A 23,060-nucleotide genomic window follows, 5' to 3' on the forward strand; every position below is an offset into this window, starting at 1 on the left:
CGTAATTATTTCAACCTACAGTCCACAGTCTCTTCCCATAGTGTTTTAGCATTGCAGATACATTAATCCATTCCCACACTCAACACGCTCACCTTTACTACTTCCTTCACCACCCCCTACCTCGTGGACCTATTTCCCTCTCTTCCCATAGCATTTTAGGATTGCAGATACATTAATGTAATTGCCAAAGACAGTTCCCACACTCTACACTGCAAGCCTTACTACTTCCTTCACCATTTCCTACGTCATAGACTTGTTTCCTTCCCTTCTCATAGCATTTTTGGATTAAAGATACATCAATCTAACTGCCATAGACGGTTTTCACACTATGCTCATACTTTACTACTTTCTAAGCCATTTCCTACGTCGTGGACCTGTTTTCATCACTTTCCATAGCAATTTAGTATTTTAGATAAATTAATATAATTGCCACAAACATTCCACACACTCCGCACTGCTAGCCTTTACTACTTCTTTCACCATTTTCTATGTCGTGGGGATGCTTCCATCCCTTCTCATAGCATTTCAGCATTGCAGATACATTAATATAACCGCTACAAACGGTTTCCAGTTCCCACACTCCACACTGCTCACCTTACTACTTCCTTCACCTCTTCTTACGTCGCGGACATGTTTCTCTCTCTTCCCATAGAATTTTAAGATTGTAGATACCTTAATCTAATCGTCATAAACAGATCCCACTCTCCGGACAGCTCACCTTGATTACTTCCTTCACCACTTCATACGTCTCGGACCTTTTCTCCCCTTCCCATAGCATTTTAGGATTGCAGATCCCATAATCTAATCGTCATAAACAGTTCCCACACTCCAGACTGCTTGCATTTACTACTTCCTTTACCACTTCCTATTTCACGGACCTGTTTACCTCCCTTCCCATAGCATATTAGGATTGCAGATTCCTTGATCTAATCGTCATAAACAGTTCCCACACTCCGGACAGCTTGCCTTGGATAATTCCTTCATCACTTCCTAAGACGCGGACCCGTTTTCCTCCCTTCCCATAGCATTTTATGATTGCAGATACCTTAATTTAATCGTCATAAACAGTTCCTACACTCCGGACTGCTCGCATTTACTACTTCCTTCACCACTTCCTACGTCACAGACCTGTTTACCTCCCTTCCCATAGCATTTTATGATTGCAGATACATTAATCTAATCGTCATAAACAGTTCCAACACTCCGGACTGCTCGCTTTTACTACTTCCATCGCCACTTCCTACGCCACGGACCTGTTTCCCTCCCTTTCAATAGCATTTTATGATTGCAGATACCTTAATCTAATCGTCAAAAACAGTTCCCACACTCCGGAAAGCTCGCCTTGACTACTTCCTTCATCACTTCCTACGTCGCGGACCCGTTTTCCTCCCTTCCCATAGCATTTTATGTTTGTCGATACCTTAATCTAAACGTCATGAACAGATACCACATTCCAGACTACTCGAATTTACTACTTCCTTCACCACTTCCTACGCCACGGACCTGTTTCCCTCCCTTTCCATAGCATTTTATGATTGCAGATACCTTAATCTAATCATCATAAACAGTTCCCACACTCCGGGCAGCTCGCCTTGACTACTTCCTTCATTATTCCTACGTCGCGGACCCGTTTTCCTCCCTTCCCATAGCATTTTATGTTTGTTGATATCTTAATCTAATCGTCATGAACAGTTCCCACACTCCAGACTGTTCGCCTCTACTACTTTCTTCACCACTTCCTACGTCACGGACCTGTTTACCTCCCTTCCCATAGCATTTTAGGATTGCAGATACCTTGATCTAATCGTCATAAACAGTTCCCACACTCCGGACACCTCGACTTGACTACTTCCTTCATCACTTCCTACGTCGCGGACCCGTTATCCTTATCCTTCCCATAGAATTTTATGATTGCAGATACCTTTATCTAATCGTCATAAACAGTTCCCACGCTCCAGACTGTTCGTCTTTACTACTTCCTTCACCACTTCCTACGTCACGGACCTGTTTTCCTCCCTTCCCATAGCATCATAGGATTGCAAATACCTTAATCTAATGGTCATAAACAGTTACCACACTCCGGACTGCTCGCATTTACTACTTCCTTCACCACTTCCTACGTCACGGACCTGTTTTCCTCCCTTCCCATAGCATCATAGGATTGCAAATACCTTAATCTAATCGTCATAAACAGTTCCCACACTCCGGACAGCTCGACTTGACTACTTCCTTCACCACTTCCTACGTCGCGGACCTGTTTCCCTCCCTTCCCATAGCATTTGATGATTGCAGATACCTTAATCTAATCGTCATAAACAGTTCCCACACTCCGGACTGCTCGTCTTTACTATTTCATTCACCACTTCCTACGTCACGGACCTGTTTTCCTTTCTTCCCATAGCATCATAGGATTGCAAATAAATACCTTAATATAATGGTCATAAGCAGATCCCACACTCCGGACAGCTCGCATTGACTACTTCCTTCATCACTTCCTACGTCGCGGACCCGTTTTCCTCCCTTCCCTTATAGTTTTTGGTATGCAGATACCTAAATCTAATCGTCATAAACAGTTTCCACACTCCAGACTGCTCACCTTTAGTACTTCCTTTAGCACTTCCTACGTCACGGACCTCAAGCTAGTGTCGTCATTTGATTATATTTATGTTTCATACCGTTTCTGTTCTAATATCTGTGGAATAATGCTATCAGCTATTTCTTTATCTACTGCATTCAAAAGTCAACAGCTGATCATATGTCTTTGTTTATGTGTCAAATACTGCTTCCATAAGGATTACATTGAAACTTTGAGACCCAGTGGGGCGGATTCCTGAGAGTTATTTTTAACGCTATATAGATGTTGGCACTCACCGATATGGTCTTTATCACCATCCAAAATTTGAAAACGATTGATTCAGCCGTTTAGGAGGAGTTTGCGTATTACGAAATGCATAAAAGTCGACGTATAAGAGCTTCGCTCGCTCCGCTCAATGAAATAACAATATAACAATAAGCTGTTAAATTATTAACACATGTTTCGTATGTTTAGATTATGCATACTGGTGAACCAATTATTGCCATCTATAAAAATTATTGGTTCTTCTTTTCCGAGTTGGGTTATCTTCTACCTGACCGATTTTCATAATTTTGGTCTTAAAATAAAGTTATGCAAGCATATATTTGTCATCAAGCATCATTATTAATTTATCTAATGTATTACTTAACGAAAAAGTATAAATTTGATTTGTTTGATTTTTTACTTTAATCAAAGATGTATTCCAGCAGTTCTAATTACATTACCCTATATGTTTTGGTCTAAAAACCTTTAGTGAAATACCAGCTTTCACTTGAGCTATTGATTATTAAGATTCCGATCTTAATGATCCTACCTAAAGCACACTGCTGAATCACGAATCAACAATAATTATAATCGTTTTAGTACTTATCTGCAATCAATGATACGTAACTCAAATTTTATTTTAAGTTGTTTTATATGTGGTCTTAAAATACTTCAAAGGCTTTCACTTGAGATACTGATAGTTTTAATCAGCTAAGTTAAAGATATACTGTATCGCTCAATCAGAAAACATAAACTTAATTATATCTTGGATATGGAATTTAGTTTTAGATACTCAATTCTAATTACGTTGTTGTATTTGTTTTGACCTAAGAACCTTCAGTGAAATGTCAGCTTCTATTTGAATTATTGATTATTAAGATTGGACGTACCTAAAGCACACTGCTAAATCACAAACCCAAACTTTTAAAAAAATTGAGTTATTTATCATCGAAATTATAGTCAAACAGTCTTGCTTGCAACCTCAACAGCAACTGTCAGACTTTGACGGGTTTCACCTAGTAAATCTTGAAAAAACCAAACTTTCATAATTATTTGCAAATCTACATGAAATAGGCTTTCCAATGACCTATTAATTAATTAAATGGTTCAGTAGAACTGTAGATTTAACTGTACAAAGTTTAACAACAACATACTTAATTCACTATTTCCTCACCACTATAAATTGGGAGGTTGCTTAACGTTTTTGCAAATAACTTTGAAATGGCGAGGAAATCGACCAAAGTGGAAGGTGATATTCTGATAGAGAATAAAATTTCCTACAAATTACTATTATTTCTGGAAAATACTCAATAAAGGGAGGCTAAAGTTGGCTACAATATAAACTTGGAAATATAAACTTGAAAAAAAGGTGTTTTAAACGTAATATTGTTTATTTTTATTGTTTCACCTCAAATATGTAATAAAATCAAAGTTTCATAATTATTTACAAATCTACACCAATTAGGCTTTCCAACGACATTAAGTAACAAAATCGGTCCGGTAGAAGTCTAGATTTAGTTGTACAAAGTTTAACAAAAATATATCTAATTCAGTATTTTCTCACCACTATAAATTTGGAGATCACTTAGCTTATTGCCAATAACTTTTAAATGAAGGGGAAATTGACCATAGTGGATTTTATATTCTGAAAGGGAATGAAATTTACTACAAATAACGACTATGCATTTCTTGAAAATGCTTAATAAAGGTATCCAAAAGCTGGCTACAAATAGAAACTTGAAAACAGAAACTTGAAAAAAAGCAGTTTTTAATAATGTATTTTTGTTATTTTTACTTTTTTACCACTAAGATTAAATAAAATCACACTTTCGTAATTATTTGCAAACCTACATGAGTTGGGCTTTCCAATGACCCATTAATTATCTAAATCGGTCCAGTAGAAGTCTAGATTTAGTTGTACAAAGAAGATTTCATTCCATGCATTTTTTTTTGCAAATTTCCATCAACAACCAAGCTTGAAGCATTTTGTGGGTTCAAAATAAACACAGTGGGGGAAGTCTACCAGTTACAGTGGCTTCTAAATTGTAGAACATCACATTTATTGTGGTTGATTCTGAAAAGGCGACACCAATAATATGACTTAATTCATCTATTGCAATGGGCCTCATCAAGAGAATATCTATTGATGCAGTAAGCAAAATACCCGACGTACAAACGCTAGTTGAAGAGAATAAAGATGTATTTGTAAATCAGGGTTGTTTTCCTGAAGTACTGACACTGAAACTCAAGGAAGGGGCTGTTCCAAGAAGTTCACCTGCCCATAGAATACCTAACAAATTAATGGATTGTCTTAAGCAGAAGCTGGATTCTTTGGTATCAAGAAACATAATTGAGAAATGTGAATCTGGGGAATGGGTACACAACCTTGTTATAGTGGAAAAACATAAAACAGGAGACTTGAGAGTTGAATAAAAGTTTGATTCGAGACTATGTTTCAATCCCAACTCTTGATGAAATTACCACTAAGTTGGCAAAGAAAAAATACTTCTGTGTGTTTGATTTGAAGGATGGGTGCCATCAGGTTCCCTTGGATCCAGAGTCTTCAAAACTGTGTACATTTAACACTCCGTTTGGCACTTATCGTTATTTACAAGCACCATTTGGTCTCTCAGTTCTTCCAGAGTACTTTCATGAAACAACATCAAAGTTTTTCATTGACGTTAAGGGGGTTGTACTTTGACGATATACTGTGTGCAGCAGAAACAAAAGAAGAGTTGTACAAAGTTGTACTTGAAGTTATCAATGTGGCAAGGAAAAACCAAATTCAATTGAATAAGGATAAAATTCAATACTTTGTTGAAAACGTGTGATTTTTAGGACAAGAATTTGGTTGTAATGGTGTTAAACCTGACTGTGAAAGAATCAGAGTATTAATCAGAGCTATTAATTAACTGGAAATACCTAAGAATAAGACAGAACTTCAACGAATATTAGGCACTGTGAATTACCTTAGGCCTTTCGTTCCTAACTTAGCAGAGCTCTGCTCATTCTTTCAAGAATTGTTGAAAAAGAATGTAGTTTTTCAGTGGACCCCCGAACACAGTTGTCATTTGGACAAACTGAAGGAAACTATTACAGCGGCTGCTTTACTTAGTCCCTTTGATTTTGACTCTCCAATAACTATTCAAGCAGATGCAAGTAACTATTTTCTTGGTTGTTCCTTGTCCCAAAATGGGAAGCCTGTTATCTTTGGATCCAGGTCACTTACTGAAAGTGAAAAGAACTTAGGGAGTAAAAATCAGCTGTTGTAAACAGTTGTAAAAATTTCGATTTTGACAATCGTATTGATCAAAATTATTTATCGATTGATTTATTAGGTAAGGTTTTAGCCTATTGTTGTTGATCGCTCGACATATAGATGGTATAATGTACTGTAACACGATCGTAATGGACGAAATGATTGAATCACTTACTAAACAGCTGCTTAGTTGCATTAGCAAAATTGAAAACAAGTTGGAAGTAGTTTAGAGAGGTTATCATTACATACAAATTATTTTGTTTTCAAGCTTTATTTGTTAATTGAGCGGAGCGAGGGAAGCTCTTTGAGACCGGAACTTATGCAAACTATGTAATCAGATAACTCAATAACGGCTGAACATATTAAAGCCAAACTGTATATAAGGTTTCTTTTTATTGATGGTGTAAATTAGCTGTTGTCCCTGCTGCAGTCTGTTGGTAAACCTTGTACCTTTATAATGCTATTGAACATCATAGAACCAACTTGTTTAATTGAATCCTTTTAAATGTGAATACTCATAAGGACACATAGGAAATTCCAGGGCCACTGGGGCGGAGCCCAAAAGTCAGATCAGAATAAAAAATACATACTTTGTTTTCCTATATAATACCTAAAGAACCAGTGTACCAAATTTTAGCCTCCTAGGTAAATGGGAAGTAGGAGAATTAGTGATGAGTGAGTCAGTAAGGGCTTTGGTATAGATAACATAGAAAAAAATATTGTTTGTTTTACCTTACCACAGTTCAGGGGCGCCTCCAGAAATAATTTTTTGGGTAGGCATGACAAGTATCAAGATCAAGAAAGAGTTTGATTGGGAACGAGAGGTTTGAAGGGCTTCTCTGCAAAAAGAGGATAATTTTAAATTTTAAATGCAAATAACTAGTTTGAATGCTTTTCCTTTATTTAGGCCTACCGGTACATAAAATTAATTTTATTTATTTATTTATAATTTTGAAATATCTACCAAAATTTTGGGCCTGCCCTTTGGAGCTGCCGCTGCTGCAGCTGATTTTGGGTGTTATCTGGTTTCCATGGCAACACAACCTTGTTTGTTATTTGCAAAAATAAATTAGTAACTGAAATACGCGAAACAAGTAATTTATAAACATTGTAAAAGTAAAAAGAAACAAAAAGGGAGAAAACAAAAATAATAAAATAACTAGTAGCGCTGCGTAGTGGTGACACGAGCGGCACTCGTAAGTCAGCCGTTGGGCCTGCAGCGGCTGTACGAGTAATGCTCGTATGTCGGCGCCAATGGATTAATGTTTACCTAAAACTATTTTCTGGAGTTTGGCTGTTTACTTACTGGGCAGCCAAACCCAGTGAAAAAAATTGGTATAAAAAAAAATTATAATTATTTTTGGAACCTGACCATGTTTCACATCAAAAAGTAAAAAAAAAAATAATTAGTGACAATTAATTTACTGACAAACTGCAGTATCCAGTTTCTTTAGTTCTAAAAATGCATAGCTCAATAACAGTAAGTTGAAAAATTAAAATATTTATTGAAGTGAATTTTGCTTGTAGGGTTTTTTTGAGGAAAACTCACGTGACTTTAAGGCTCTGCGGCACGACAGAGCCCTGCACACAGTCAAGGTTCAGAGACATCTGGCTCATGTTCCTGACTACTTGGTGCCTCCCTCACTGAAGAGACTTATCCCTCGCACTGTCTCGGCACACACCAGCACCAGCGCCAGACACAGTGGCTCTTACAGCCGCAGGAAGTACAAGGTAACATACTCCCATCATCCTTATGTATTAGCTGAAAACAAATCCTGAGGACTCTTGATAGTTCTAAATGGAGGGTCAAGCATATAAACTTAAACTTTTAGGATGTTTGATTTATTGCAAGAAAAAGAAAACATTTGAATTGCAAAGAGTCAATTTTTTTTAGCTGAAAGATTATTCTTGTAACTTTGTTTGATGTCTTGGTCTAGAAGCTCTTGCATATTTCACGTTGTGTTTGGCAGAAAAGATCTAAGTTTCACATTGGATAAATGAGGAGCGTGGTTGTGGACCAAACAACTGTCTAGGAGTGTATCAAAATGCATGGTAGGCCCAAAAACTGTAACGTCGCCACTGTGACGACGTCTTAACTTGACAGGAAACGGGACTAGTGAAAATAGAAACTGCATAATTAGTTAATATCATGGGCTGCACGGACCGAGATAGAAGTGCAACTGTTGCTGGACTAGGACAGACTGACGGAGTGGTTAGATACACGGGTATAGCGTGGTCTTGGCAGCCAATTTAATTAAAATCACCTGATATGACGTCACAGACTTGGCGTGGTGTGATGTACACAGTACAAACACATTTACATTTCATACAAATGTGGTTTCCTACAAGAAACTCTGTTTAACAAAAATATATTGAATACAAAATCATCAACTATACTACTTTATGAACTAAATTTGAATTGTCAAGAGATTATTTATGGACTAAAATTTGATTATGAATTATCAAAAATTTTGATCAATCCAATGTTTGAATTACCAAGAGTAGACTGTATTTTAACATTTTTAACCAAGGAAAATTACAAAAAGCACACTGTGCTTTTAGCTGAGTGAAACCTTTAGTTCTTTAGTTGACACCAACAAGTTCTAGCCAATACAGTACATCAAAGGCACATCAAAACAGCCCTCAGATTTACTATTAGATCTACTTGCAGTATGAAAGTATTACGAACTATTGACAAGAATACAACCAATCAATACATAATTTTGATACATGTGATTGCTTACAATTGATGTTTACAAAACTGGATGTACAACAGTTGACTTTAACTCCCTAGGGACTAAAAATAGTTTTTTACTCCCTAGGGAATAAAAGAGATACTTTACACCCGCAATGCTGGTAAAACGGTTGTTTTCCTGCTTTATGACAAAAAAGTATTTAAAAACTCAGTAGACTTAAGAAACAGTCTATGTACCCGAGAGTGTTTTAGGATTGTTGCCATTTTAATATTTTTCATTGTTGGAACAATCAGGGAAAACCTGGATAAGTCAGGGAGTTATGAACAATGTCTGGAATTTCTCCTGAAAGACTACCTTTTTACAGATATGCTACATTTTGCTCTAAACATATTTTTAACAGGGTTTTTAACTAATGGCAAAAAGAGCGACATAAGCACTGATGCATATTTTTATATCGATAGTCAGTTATCAATATGGGGGAGGAATCAATATGTATATAGTTTGAAACAAGTTTTATATTTGGGAGTGATTAAATAAGTTAAATATTTACATTTTTTCTGATATTTCTTGATTTTGATTTGTCGATATCGACTTGCGGTATACCTGGAAAATGTTTATCAGTCTGGAAAACCTTGATAAGTCAGGGAATTTTATTTTCCAAATTTAGTACAAACCCTGTTTTTACTTTCTCCCCCTATACCATAATATATGGAGAAAGTATTGTTTTTGTCAACATTTTTTGATTCTGAGTTGTGAGTGGATATATCCGTTTTGGGTCCTCCTGGCCTCAAAAAAGTGGTTTTTGAAGTGATGTCTGTGTGCTTTACAAATGTGTCTGGGCCTCCTGAGCTCATCAGGATCACGCAAATATCCACTTTTTGCCGAAAACAATCGGATCTCATTTGGGTTGATTTCACATAGAGTGCATGTATAAACATCTGAAATCCGGCACCACGTCACGCTAGCGTCGCCAATGTGCACTGATCATACACACTTGGTCACAGTGAGATCCCCTAAATCTATTAAAGATTAAAGAGTAGTTCAGGTCTGATCCAAATTGGACTATGGAGTGAAGCGGCCACTCGTGCATTTGTGTCGCCGCAATGTTTTGCCACAAGTATGGTCTTTAATCTTGAACCAGATCTTTTTATTTGGTCGATGTAGCAAGGCCAAGGTGGAGGAAAGAGTGCTCATTGTATTTACACTTGACCCTTTAATATTCTACTAGGTGAATAATAAATATAGAATATTATAGCAACGTCGTTAGAAGTTGCGTCGTTGTATCGACGTTGGTCTTGAGCTTGATCTTTGGCTATATGCATTCTAAGTTCTTTTTGCTGTTTAGTAGGATTATTTTGCAGGACGGAGGTCATCATGCTGAAAACTTACGCGTATGGATTAATATCAACCAAATGTTGAGTCAAATTTGCATGAGTTCAGTGCTGCAAGAGCCATTAGCTTTGTTAATCATTCTTTCTTGAACAGCGGAAATGTCTAGTGAGAATTGAAACGTAAACATTGAACAGTGTGATGCCACCAACGTAAATTCGCCCTAGTCCTCCTCCAAATTCAGTAAAGACCCCTAATATTAATGCATTTGTTCATATAACTAGGGATTTTTTTAAACATCCCACACGATTTCATCTAATCAGTTCTCGTTGTTGTGTTAGGGTCTCATTAGGCAGGAGTATTCATGGCCCTCGAACCAGTTGCATTTTAGCCTCTTTGTCATTAATATTTATTATCACAATACCCTTTAATAAATATATGGTCGATCCTTAGAAATCTTATTATTTATATAAGCTTTATACAGGGTGAGTCACTACTGAATGCATTAATTTTAACAGCTTATTCTACTCATCAAAAGGAACCAAAAAATGTAAATGTTGATAAACCCTGGTCTGACCTTTACCGTTTAGCTGTTATGGCGTAGTTTGTGATTTTTTTTCAAATAACAGGACTTTTCACTGTTAAATTAACGTTATAATCCAAACCCATGCTTGAAAGATATTAAAACTGGTATCATTTGAAAGAGGGTTAAATTGACTGCAAATTTAACACAATACCAAAGTAACAACTCTTCATACAATGGTTTGCAAAGAGCTTTAAATGTAAAATGTATTTTTATTAAAACTTACGTATAAATTTTATAGCTAAAGAAAGTCAGTTAAATGTTTGATATTCTAATATTCAATTAAAGATTAATATTAAATTAATATTCAATTTTCATGTAAAGATAACCTATTAAAAATACAGTTGAGAGCCAAAAATCCAAACCGCTCCTGAGGGTTTTAAAATATTGAATTAGCACAGAGACAACAGATGTTTTACAATTTCACGGTCCAAACAGTCGGCGCCTGGCAGGGATTTCCACTCATTTGAGTGAACGCCCCGAGCCAGTCTGTGTTTTGTTCATTTCCAACGTATTAAGGTCTACAATTTTTTTTTTTCAAGAAACGAATTACAGTTATATAACAAAAATACCTAAGTACAAAAATTATTATTTTTATTTCATTCACTGTATCCTAGAACTGTATTTTTAATAGTGTAGGGCCTAGGCCTATTAATGTGTCTATTAGGCATTTCTAGGCTATGTTTGAAAATCCGAAAAAATCTGTAATCTGAACTACCTACGGTCCCAATTGCTTCGGATTTTTGACTCTACTGTACTTCCAAATTGTTTTCAATTTTGCCGATACAGCTGTTTATTTTTACTCTCTACAATAATGCTTTTTATTAATAAGGAAGAAAAAGAGCTACTTCAGAAGACTCGTAACTTACATATTAAAAATGAATTTTTTGCTGCACTATGACAAAATAGTATCTATTCTGTATTATTAATACGCTACATGAAACTTTGTGAACAATAAGGCTTTTTTGTTTTAAGATTTAATCCCTCATATTATATACCAAAATGTTCGTCTAGATGTCTAGATTTGCAAACTGACCTTAAATAAAATAAAAAAAAACATCCTTGGGCTCTGCCACAGTGGCTTTTAAAGTTCCCATGTTATCCTTATGAAGGACATATTTATTTTGTTTGTTTACATTATCAAATCAAATCAAATCATTCTTTATTTTGTAGTTTCATTAAGAATAATACAATGACGTCAATAAAAATACAATAATATAACTTAAAACTAGTAGGCTAGAAGAGTTTTTTTTTTTTTTAATTTATTTTTTTAAATTTATTTATTTTTTTTTTGCTTAACAATATTATGAAAAATTTATTGCAAGTTAATGATTCAGATCGGATTCAAAGAATTCCTTCAAGGAGTAGGCAGGTCTGTCTATCACCCACTTGTGAAGTTGTGTTTTCAGCGGTTTTCCCTTCAGTGACTTCAGTGATGGTGGTAGGCTATTGTGGACTTTGCGGCCAGTGTAGGATGGTTTTCTGGCGTACTGCGTGGTATGATGTACTGGCAGACAGAAGTCGTTTCCTCACCTGGTGTAGTAAGCGTGAAAATTTGCACTTTTTGGCAGATCAGACTCACTCACCAGAAGGACTACTGCTTTGATGTAAAGATTTACAACAGTTAGAATACCAAGCGATCTGAAAGCTTCCCTGCAGCTGCCTGAGGGTTGAAGGTTGGCAAGTATACGTATGGCTTTTTTCTGCAGCTTCAATACTCTGTTAAGATTGCTTTCAGTAGTCCCGCCTCAGACAACAAGACCATATTGTATATGCGACTCCATTAAAGCATGGTACGCTGTTTTTGCTGATAATAAATCACCAATCCATCTAATTCTTCTCACCACGTATACACCAGTGCTGAGTTTCTTACAAAGATCATCGATGTGATTGTTCCAAGTAAGGCCAGTATCTAGTGTTATTCCTAATAATTTGAAATTTTGTACAGTTTTCACATCTGTTAGGTCAGCTATTTCTCTGCTTTACGGCTGAATTTAATTCATTTTTTCAGTTTTTGTATGGTTGAGGGCCAGATCATTTTGTTTGCAGTAGATTTTTGCTCTGGTGAGTGTGGTGAGAGAGTCTGTCTTCAGTTGTTCTGCACTGTTGTTGTGTAAGAGGATAGTAGTATCGTCTGCGTACATGATACATTCAGACGTACTGTTTTCCTTGATCATGCTAGGGAAGTCATTTGTAAATATAACATATAAGACAGGGCCAAGCACAGACCCATGTGGTACTCCTCTCTTGACCGGCTGTGGCTCTGATATGTATGTTTTCTTCATTCCATTGGACAATTCTTGAGTTTCGACAACCTGCGTTCGTCCGTGAAGGTAGTTAGCAAACCATGCATTCGCCCTGCCTTTAATTCCAAGGGATGCTAGTTTTTTTGTGATTAGCTTGTGGGCCAGACAATCAAATGCCTTGCTGTAGTCAAGCATTACTGCTGAGGCATGTTTGCGTTCTTCTAGTTGGTCGATGAACTCAACAATATTTGTAACTGCACTTGATGTGGACCTTCCCTTAATGAATCCATGTTGGTTTTGGCTGATGAGTTTTTCTTCTGCAAAAAAGCCATTAATTGGGTTAAAACAATTTTTTCAATTACTTTAAAGAATACGGATATGAGTGAAATAGAGCGGTAGTTTTCAACATCTGTAGCAGAGCCTTTTTTGTGTTTAGGGTATATTTTTGAGATCTTCAGCAAGGATGGGAACTGGCTTAGCGAAAAAGATTTATTGATGATAGTTGCTAACGGAATCACAAGTTGATTTGCACAGTGTTTTACAGCTTTAGCTGGGATCTCGTCAATTCCACACGATAGCTTGGGTTTTAAGGTTGCTATGGCGTCTTTTACATCTCTGATAGTTACGGGTTGAAACTGAAATTGACGTGGGTTTGTATCTATGCATGGTGAGTGATTTGACTGTTGATTTGTGGTTAGGGTTTTTTCGCCAATCTGAGAGAAGTAGAGGTTGAGATGGTTTGCTATAGTTTTAGGATTTTCTTCCAGCTGTCCGTCTATTTTTAGTTGAAATTTGTGTTCCAGTGATTGGTTTTACGCTCAGAGTTTACGACATTCCACAAGGCTTTGGATTTATTTTGTGATCGAGCAATATGGTTGGATATAGCTTTTTGTTGAAGATTTCTCAATTTTAGGTCATAGTCTTTTTTCTAGCAGTCATGATGGCTTTATCAGCAATAGACCCTGAGATCTGAAATGCTTTCAGGGAGTTCAGATAGATCTCCTTTAAGTGACTTGCCTGTTCGTCACGGTATGCGCTAGGTTTTGTTTTTGTTCTGGGTCTTGTCTTTTTAATGGGGCATGAGTGGTCCAGGGCCCTCCTCACTGTTTCATAGAAAAGCTTGTAGTTATCATCAGCATCCTGAGCATTTTTTACATTGCCCCATTGTTCCCCTTCTAAGGTTTGTTTTAGTGTGTTGAGATTCTGAGTGCAAAAGTTTCGTTTTAAGCTTGCCACTGGCTTTAGTGGTTTTTCATTGAGGGTGTTAACAGTGCATGTTTGTCCAGTGTGATCAGATAGGCCAGCTTCGAATACGGTGAAGAGGATGTTTGAGTCTGAGATGTTTGTGCAGATAAAGTCAATGGAAGTGGCACTAGTTTTTGTGATTCTGGTTGCTGGGAGGGGAAGTCTTCTGATGTTATAAGTGGATATTTCCTCAATTAATAGTCTATTTCCTGCATTATCTTTCAGTCTGTCAATATTTATATCTCCCATTATGATCAATGATTTTGATTGGGTTTGTGTTGCATCTAGAATGTTGCCAATAGTATGTAGGGCAGGTCCTATAGGGGCGTTTGGTGACCGGTAGACACCAAGGATGTTCAGCTGTTTTTTTATCAACTTTTATATTAATCATGGCAGCTTCAGTGGTGAGTTCGTTGCAGTACTCAGCTAGATTGACAGGGTTGGCAGTTGTTAGTGAGTTCTCTTTTATATAGCTGGCAACACCTCCCAATCTATGGTATTCACGGCTGTATTCTGCTACCAGGCTGTATCCTGGGAGTCTTGTGTTGGCCAGGGCTTCAGAGTTTAATCCGTGTTCAGTAAGAATCAATATGGTAGGCAGAATGGTTGATAGTGTGTGGCTTAATCTATAAACTTTATTGATCAACCCCCTTATGTTTTGATGCATTAGAGTTATTTTGGAATTTTTTCCACCAGCTTTAATTTTGTCGCCTTTTGAGCAGTTTGTGGCCTGTTCCTTTGTCTTAGGTTTTGTTACAGAAATGGACTGGTTATGTACGTTGTTATCCTGTTGTGGTATAATGTTGATAGAAGTTGAGTGGTTGTGGGATATTGAGGTTGGGGTTAATCGGTTTTCGGCAGAGTGGAGTTCCAGAAAATTCGTGTGTTTTGGATGACTGGTGTGTGCTTGTTTCTCCTCCATTTTCGATGTCCTGTTCCTAAAAAAGGGATCATAGCGTCTGACCTACATAGGTTTGTTCTTTGAGCGGAACTCATGTTAGAGGGCATGTTTGCCTCGAGAGTGTCTATAGTATCTATAGAGTCTAGGTCTTTATCCGTAAAATTTATGTTTCTTTCCAGAGTGAGAGTTGGTAGTCTTTGGTTTCTAGGTGAAGGTGGCTCTGGTTCAGTTCCATCTAGATACCTATGGATTTCTGGCTGGACTTTTATAATGTTTGGGCTTTGTTCTGGTGAAGACATTTGTGACTTGGTGAAGACAGAAGTTTTCTGTAGTGCATGGGACAGGGGGCTTGTAGGAACTTTGTTGTCTTCTGTATTTTTGTTGACATTCTTGAAAAAGTTATTGAACAATTCTTCAATGGTTTCCCCTTCTTCTAGTCTGTGGGCAGTGGTTGGGGTTGTTTACTGAAGATTGCCTTTGGCAGCATAGTCACTCCTACAGTTGGGCAAGTACCTGGATGTACATGACTTTCTCCTTGAGTTGGTGTAGCTGACTCTTTGATGTTGTTTTTGGAATTTTGGCCATGGAGTGGGTGTAATACTTTGTCTTCATTTTGTTTGTGTTTCTTATCTTTTGTGTAAGTGTATTCCACATGAGAAGTGTTTTTGCGGTATTTGGATGCTTGAAGGGAGACACTGAACACGCTCTGTTTTGTTCCAGTGCTTTTACCACTTTTAATTAATGGGCTATTCTGCGTCACAGTGATACATTTTGGAGTGGGTTTGTTTTCCATGCTCAAATTAGTTTCCAAAGCTTTGAACATCACCTCCATCTGGTTGAGCTTAATTTTTATTTCTGCCAGATCAATCAAAAGAAGAGCTAAACCAGCTACTTTTGTTGAACTATCATATATTGGGGGGGTGGTTTGTGTACTGGAGTTCTGGTAAGTCTTATTTGCTGCTTCGTGACCTTTAATTTTCTTTTTCAAGGTAAGAATGGTTTTCTCTTGTTCGGCTATTGTTTTTAGGTTGTTGTCAAAAAGTTGGCTTAGTTTAAGGTCATGCTCTTCAAAGATAGCTTGCGTTTCTTGACGGATTTGCTTCTCTTTGTTAAGCTGGTCCTGTGCTTCAGCACACTGCTGTAGTAAAGCTTCAATTTTGTCTTTCTCTCGTTGGTTTCCATTTCCTCCAATTTATCTTCCATTATTGTTAGCCTGGTTTCTAACTTAAACTTATTTTCCTTCAGGAAATTGTTTTCTTCTAGCAAGGCTGACCCTATTCTGGCAGCCATCTGCAGTTTGTGCTCTTCGTTGATTGGATCTTCTAAGAGATTACTTTTGATGATGCTGCTTTCAAGCTCTTTAATGGAGCAGTTGGAGGTGTCTAAACTGCCTATTAAATTGTTTCCAATTGGCTGGCTAAGTGGACAGGGGCTGAGATTGTCTGCTTTAAATTTTTTACATTGCCATTGCCATATTCCAATTTCATCAGAAGTCCATTTTTTCAATTTTTTTCTGGAATGCTCTGACATCCTGCGTGGTACCTACCATCTTTGGCATGGCCCATTGCATTTTATTCCAGAGAATTTGACACCAATTTCACATATGCCACAGGGATATTTTGAGGGCATTTTAGGAAACTGTTTCGGTAGATAGTGGTCTGATTGATAAAAATACTGTTTTTTATTAAAGCTTTGGCAAGCTGCTTAGGTCAGTAGATGGTGGTCTGATTTATAAAAATACTGTTTTTATTAAAGCTTTGGCAGGCTGCTTAGGTTATGATGAGCTGGATAATTTAATTGCTGTTAATACTTTAGTTGCAATTGGAAACATGTGCTACAAACATTACTGACTTGGTTGAAATGAAATATTTATTTACTATTTATTTAAATTTGGGTTTGCGTAAATATTACAATAAAAAAAAAAATAAAAAGCCTGGACAGTTTGATATGCTAAAAAGAAATCTGAATTAACACTGTGCTGCATTAATTTCTTGAGCAATCATTGAAAGAGCCGATTTGCAAACTATGGAAACACCAAGTAGAAGAAATAGAAATAATGATTTTTTTAAAGAATTTATAACAATTATTATGGACAACCTAATGTGGCCTAGTGTTCTTTATAATTCTAAACAATAAAGTGCAACTCACCATTGCTGTAAAAATTACACTTCAAAAGTTATTTCAACTTTTGTGATTTTCTCTATAAATGTCACAGGTAAACTCCCACCGCTTACCCAAGATAAAGGTTGTTGACAAGCTAATGGGAGAATGTATGTGTCAGATTTCTGATAACGTTTGTTGTTTAATAGGCTGGGGTAGCCTCCAGACTGAAGTAGTTAAAAGGTGAGGCTTTAGGAAGCAACTGTATCTGCAGTTTTGATTAACAGTTCATTCAATTTTCAAAACTTTAATCCATCTATATATTAATTACGTAAGCTGATTCTTTGCGTCAAAATTGTGGGCGACTGGGAAGTCGTAGAATGACGGGAGAGGGCTCAAATTAAAGGTCTCGATCCCGTGACGGCGGGAAAAATAGTAAAATTCCCAAAATCTAACTCAAAATTAGATATAACGTAAAATGTTCTCCATAAGAATAGCATTAGAAGGCATTTACTGCTGATTTTTGTTTACTTCAATACAGCTGATCGTGATTTATCATATTAAGCAAGTAAGCAATATTACATTTGGATTACTCATTTTCCAGTCAATTCTACGATGTAATGTATACTATATAAAACCAACTATATAAAGGGATAACGTTACCCATAATAATCAAGACTTCTTAGTTATGTCAAAGTTGAAATAAATTGTTTTCAAAATTAAAGAAACGATTCAAGATTAAATGAAGATCTTCTTTGTTTTGATTTCATATTTGATATATTTCATATTGATTTCATACGTATGTTAAAGATTTATTCGACACTTTTTTGTAAATTTACTAACATTTATATTTGAGATTTATTGTAGTGTTTAATCAATATTTTGTATGAAGTGGAATAACCTCAACGGTTACTCTAAGAAAACAATTTGGGAATAAAGATGAAGTAGGTTCGTACAGGTATTTGTTCATTAAGTACTTAAGTACTTTGTTGTTCCAAGCAAAAAAGGTTCAAATAATAAAGCCTAGCATGCATGGTAGCAAAGGGAGCACCTATATATAACAGTAGAACATAGAGGTAATTTCCGTTTCTTTAAACTAACCATAAATATTTATGTCGTGATTAGTTTCGATAACTGGGTAATGGAACCCTAACCAGTTGCAAAATAGTTAGTAATTAGACGTTGATCAGGCCCTTTTTGGTAGAATATGTAGATCAATCGCACTTTAGGAGGATTAGGCCTACTACCACATATACTTTTACTAGGCTAATAGTGGTTTTTTAAATGTTGATCAGAAACAAATGTAGGGTTAAGTTCTGTCAATGGGGCCTTTACTTAACACGTTCGCTGCTACGGACGTTCCGGAACGTCAGCCGGGCCACGGCGCCAGGAGCTAAGAACGTTCCAGAACGTCACCGTTCATTGTTGTTTAACGTTGCTATGGATAAGCTAGCACGTCACAAGCGTTCTATATTTCTTTGCAGCTCGTGGGGACGTACTTTTCTGACAATAAAAAATATAGTTTCCCAAATCACCACCAGGGTCGTTTGGAACAGGGCTTTGTTTTACCTCTTTCCTGCTAGATAGCGACACTACTTTAACGACTGTAACCTGGGTAGTGCTGCTATCTATCAGAATCACTTAGTACTATATCCAAAGCCAGTTTTATTGCAGAACATTGCCATCCAGTATAACTACTGTTGTTTTTATTGTAATTCAGTGTATCGGTGGCAATGTCACGCAGCGGCCGAGCGTTAGTTCAGCAACTGGCGCCGTCCCGGCATCTAGTGCTCAGCAGCGAATGTGTTAAGACTAATTTTGTTATTTTGTTAAACCTTTACAAAATGAGCATAGACTTAGAAATAATAACTGGGTAGGGTAGGGTTTGTAATTTAGCGGTTTTGAACTAGAACTAAGTTCATCTCAACACACAACTTTTTGACCTTTCTTATTTGACGAAGACAATTTCCAATACTGTATTTCAATCGGGGAAGCCTTTTTATCAGCATTAACAAAAACCAAAGCTACCTTAATAAACCAATATTTATTCATAAACATGTTTGCTGCCTTTAGCATTTAAACCTCTGGAATCATTCAAATTATTTATTGAAAATAACATAAACAAAAGCAAACAAAGCCAAACAACAAACTGTTTTTTTTTTTACACAAAAGATATGTTGTACTGGGATATCTATCCTGACACATAGATAGTTTGATTCTGAGTTTGTTTAAATATTACAATCATTTCTTTTCCATTTGATCTTTTTAGGGACTTATGTCCCTACAAGCCACTAGTTATTATTTAATTTGCCAGCTGATGGAAGTAAGGCAATGAGAATGAGAATATTTTGTAAGGTAACACATAGAGTATCTATAATCATATTCATTCCTGGGGTATTTTATAGCGTAATGTCTATATTCCAATTCATTTTCATGACACTGCTTTAATAAAACAGTAGTACTAATAAATAATGTAACTTGTTTTTGGTTCATCTAGGCCCGGCAGAAAAACCCATTAAGAAGTATGGAGTTTGATGGATTCAAAGACAGTGCAAGAAAGAAATAACATTTGAAAAGGAATTCCTTTGGAATGGATCACACTATTAATTAATCATTACTGAATACAGAAGTCATTTCATATTCTAGTGCATCTGTATATTTTGCTTGGCATTTTGAATTAAACCACTGTAAATATTTGATAAATTTGTTCAATACTTTAAAACCTCGATTTTCATCTTTAAAAAAGCGAAGCGAAGCAAAGCTCTTTGGGATCAACTTCAAAGCAAACTTTCTAACACTTACACTCAATAACGGCTTTGCATATTTTATTAAACTTATAAACATGTTGTTTTAACGTTTATACAAAAACAATTTCAATTTTTGATAATACCTATATAGTTTAAAAGTAACTAAAATTTTTGAAATTTTAACTTTGGCCTTTTGGGTTGCCATGCCATGATGGTTACGAAATGATGGCGTGAATGTAAACAAAACAAAGAATCATAGCATATGTTATTTTACTTTATTATTTTATTGAAAAGAGTAGTTATCTTATAAAATAAGTTATAGAATTTACTTAGTGTAAGTTTTTATCAGTATTTTACTTTTTCGTCGTTATAATGACTGAGTTATTAGGCCTATCATGTCGTGTTTCACTTCGTCGTGATAAAGATTGAGCTACGGTATCTTGTTTTACTATATTATTCAATTGAAAAGCTTTTGTATAATACGATGAGTCTTCAAAATAACTTGGTATTCGTGGATGAATGTGGAAAAGAGTTAGATGAAAGTGACATTATAAAACTTATAGGGGATTGTGACAGTGACAGTGATTGTGACTTGTTTGAGGAGAGTGGTTGGAGTGATGATGATGATTTGGAAGGGAGCAGAATTCAAGTGAGTAATAAGTCTAATACGCCTATTGATTATGAGACCACAGTTTCCCCAGACCATAATACTAATTGTGTTAGGCCTAATCCTTTAGAAAGTGACCATTTGTTGCTTGAACAGCCTTCTTGCAGCTATGCTAGGCCTATGACCCCTCCAGATGCCCTTACTGTCCAATATAATTCAGATTTGTCTAGTAGGCCTGAAATATTTGATCAGCATGTATCTTCTCCATCACGTGATGAAGAATTGCCTAAATCAGTCCAGTTTCTTGATCGGTTATACCGCGGTAGTATGAGCGCGCCTTCTCTCTCGCCTACACCGAGTGAGGAAGCTGACGACCCTGGTTTCCCTGACTCTAGGCCTATAAATGATATAGATAGTGGCAGGCATAGGCCTATGACCCCTCCAAATGTCCAATCTGATTTAGATTTGCCTATTAGGCCTGAATTATTTGACCAGCTTGCATCTTCAATCGTGCCTGCCCTCTCACCTACACCGAGTGAGGAAGCTGACGACCCTAGCTTTCCTGACCCTAGGCCTAAAAGTAAACCTGTTAGGGGCAGGTCTAGAGGAAGAGGTAGGCCTATAGGAAAAAAAGCTATTTCACAACCATCTAAGCCTACTAAAAGGTCCAAAACTCAAACTAGTAACGATACAGCTCCACCAAAAAAGAAGAAAAAGGAGGGTTGGCAGTGGACCAGTACCATAGAAAGTAATATAATAAATAAAATCCCTTTTACTGGTTGTCCTGGTGTTAGAGCAAGTTTGGCTAGAAGTTTAGGCTCAGCTCCCTCTGAATTAGATGTTTTCAATGCGTTTCTTGATAATGACTTTTGGCAACATGTTGCGACAGAGACTAATAATTATGCCAAAGAAACAATTAAGAAAAAGAACGAAGCAGGCGGGGTAGGAAAAACTATATACTCAGAATGGTTTGACACAACTGCAGATGAAATGGCTTGTTTTTATACACTGTGTGTCCTTATGTCGCTTGTAAAAAAAAGAACCATACAATCATACTGGTCGCCTAATGCTGTAACTGAGACCCCTTTTTTTCGTAAAGTGATGCCATTCCGCCGTTTTTTGCTACTGTCCACATTTTTCCACCTTACAGACAATAATAGGAAACCTGTGAATGATAAACTGTGGAAGTTAAGGTATGTTATTGAGTACATGAACAGGAAGTTTTCCCATCTGTACATACCTGATGAAAACATAGCTGTCGATGAGAGTCTTATGAAGTTCCGAGGGAGGTTGGGCTATGTTCAATTTAATCCTAAGAAGAGAGCCAGATTTGGCATAAAGTTTTACAAGTGTTGTGAATCTGGAAGTGGTTATTGTTCTAAATTTAAGATCTATACTGGAGCTGAAGTCAAAGAAAATGTACCGGTTGAAGAAGGAAGTGGGGATTCTACACAGGAGGAAAAGCTGTTAACGAGTGAGGCGATAGTCGTTGAAATGACAAAAGATTTGGCAGGAAAAGGACATACTCTGACAATAGATAATTGGTATTCCTCACCTCTTCTCTTCTATAGACTTAAGCAAATAGGTTTCAATGTAATTGGAACAGCTAACTGGTGGAGATCAAACATGCCAGAGAGCTTCAAAGAGGGTAAACTTAAGTTGGGCGACTACGAGACAGCCTATAGCCACAATATGTTAGCAGTAAGGTGGCAGGACAAGAAGCAAGTTTGCATTTTGTCTACCTTTCATCAAAAAGCTGACAAAAGATCAACTGGCAAGAAAGACAGAGTTACCCAAGAAATTATAACAAAGCCAGAACCAGTGATCTACTATAATCGTTCAATGGGTGGAATTGACCGCGAGGATCAGCAATTAGCGTCGTTTCCTAGTATGAGGAGGTATGCTAAGGGATACAAGAAGATCTTCTTTTACATAATGGACATTGGCCTTTTTAACTCTTATGTAGTGTTCAAAAAATTAACCAGAAAAAAATTGGGGTTTAGTGAGTTCAAGGAGAGGTTTGTCAAGCAAATGTTTGAGTCGCGACAACTGCCACCGTACAATCGAAGAGGACGATCATCCAACTCAGAAACACCTCTGAGGCTCCAGGCAGCAACTTGGGGACATTTTCCTAGGCCTATTCCTCCAAATGAAGTCAAACAAACACCTTCAAGAAGATGTAAGGTGTGTAGTGCCCAGGGAAAGCGCAGTGACAGCCGATGGGAGTGTGAGCTCTGCCTTGTCGCACTTCACATGCCAGAGTGTTTCAAGGCATACCACACCAAAATGAACTTTGCTTGACATTTGGTGAGTTTTTATAAGTGTCATACAGTATTATAGACTAGTTCCAAAACATATATGAGCCCTATGTAGCTAAAAATGACCAATAAAAAAGTTTTTTTAAATTTTTTTATTTTTTTATTTTATTTTTATATGGTATAACAAAAAATTATAGTTATATTTTTTGGGGAAATATTTATATATTTTGAATCTACATTTAATTTTGAA

The 23,060-nt window shown here is 36.6% G+C and overlaps 2 protein-coding genes across 2 annotated transcripts in view; both read left to right on the forward strand.

Annotated features, from left to right (window-relative positions):
* The window catches only part of LOC128983655 (probable ATP-dependent RNA helicase DDX56), a 139,225-nt gene extending 119,324 nt beyond the window's left edge, over positions 1–19,901 (forward strand). The window contains exons 10-11 of the mRNA XM_054403029.1: positions 7,626–7,829; positions 19,696–19,901. Coding sequence (XP_054259004.1) covers positions 7,626–7,829; positions 19,696–19,764 — 273 coding nt within the window. The 3' untranslated portion in view covers positions 19,765–19,901. The remainder of the gene's footprint in view (positions 1–7,625; positions 7,830–19,695) is intronic.
* Positions 19,902–20,429: 528 nt separating this feature from the next.
* Positions 20,430–22,853, forward strand: LOC128998221 (piggyBac transposable element-derived protein 4-like). The gene is made up of 3 exons (XM_054424257.1): positions 20,430–20,594; positions 21,048–21,165; positions 21,703–22,853. The coding sequence occupies exons 1-3, from the start codon at positions 20,430–20,432 to the stop codon at positions 22,851–22,853; spliced, it is 1,434 nt and encodes a 477-aa protein (XP_054280232.1).
* The last annotated feature ends 207 nt before the right edge of the window (positions 22,854–23,060 follow it).

The sequence above is a fragment of the Macrosteles quadrilineatus genome, unplaced genomic scaffold, assembly GCF_028750875.1.
Source record: "Macrosteles quadrilineatus isolate MER2022 unplaced genomic scaffold, UCM_ALF_1.0 Scaffold_1__1_contigs__length_201487025, whole genome shotgun sequence".
Lineage (NCBI taxonomy): Eukaryota > Metazoa > Arthropoda > Insecta > Hemiptera > Cicadellidae > Macrosteles > Macrosteles quadrilineatus.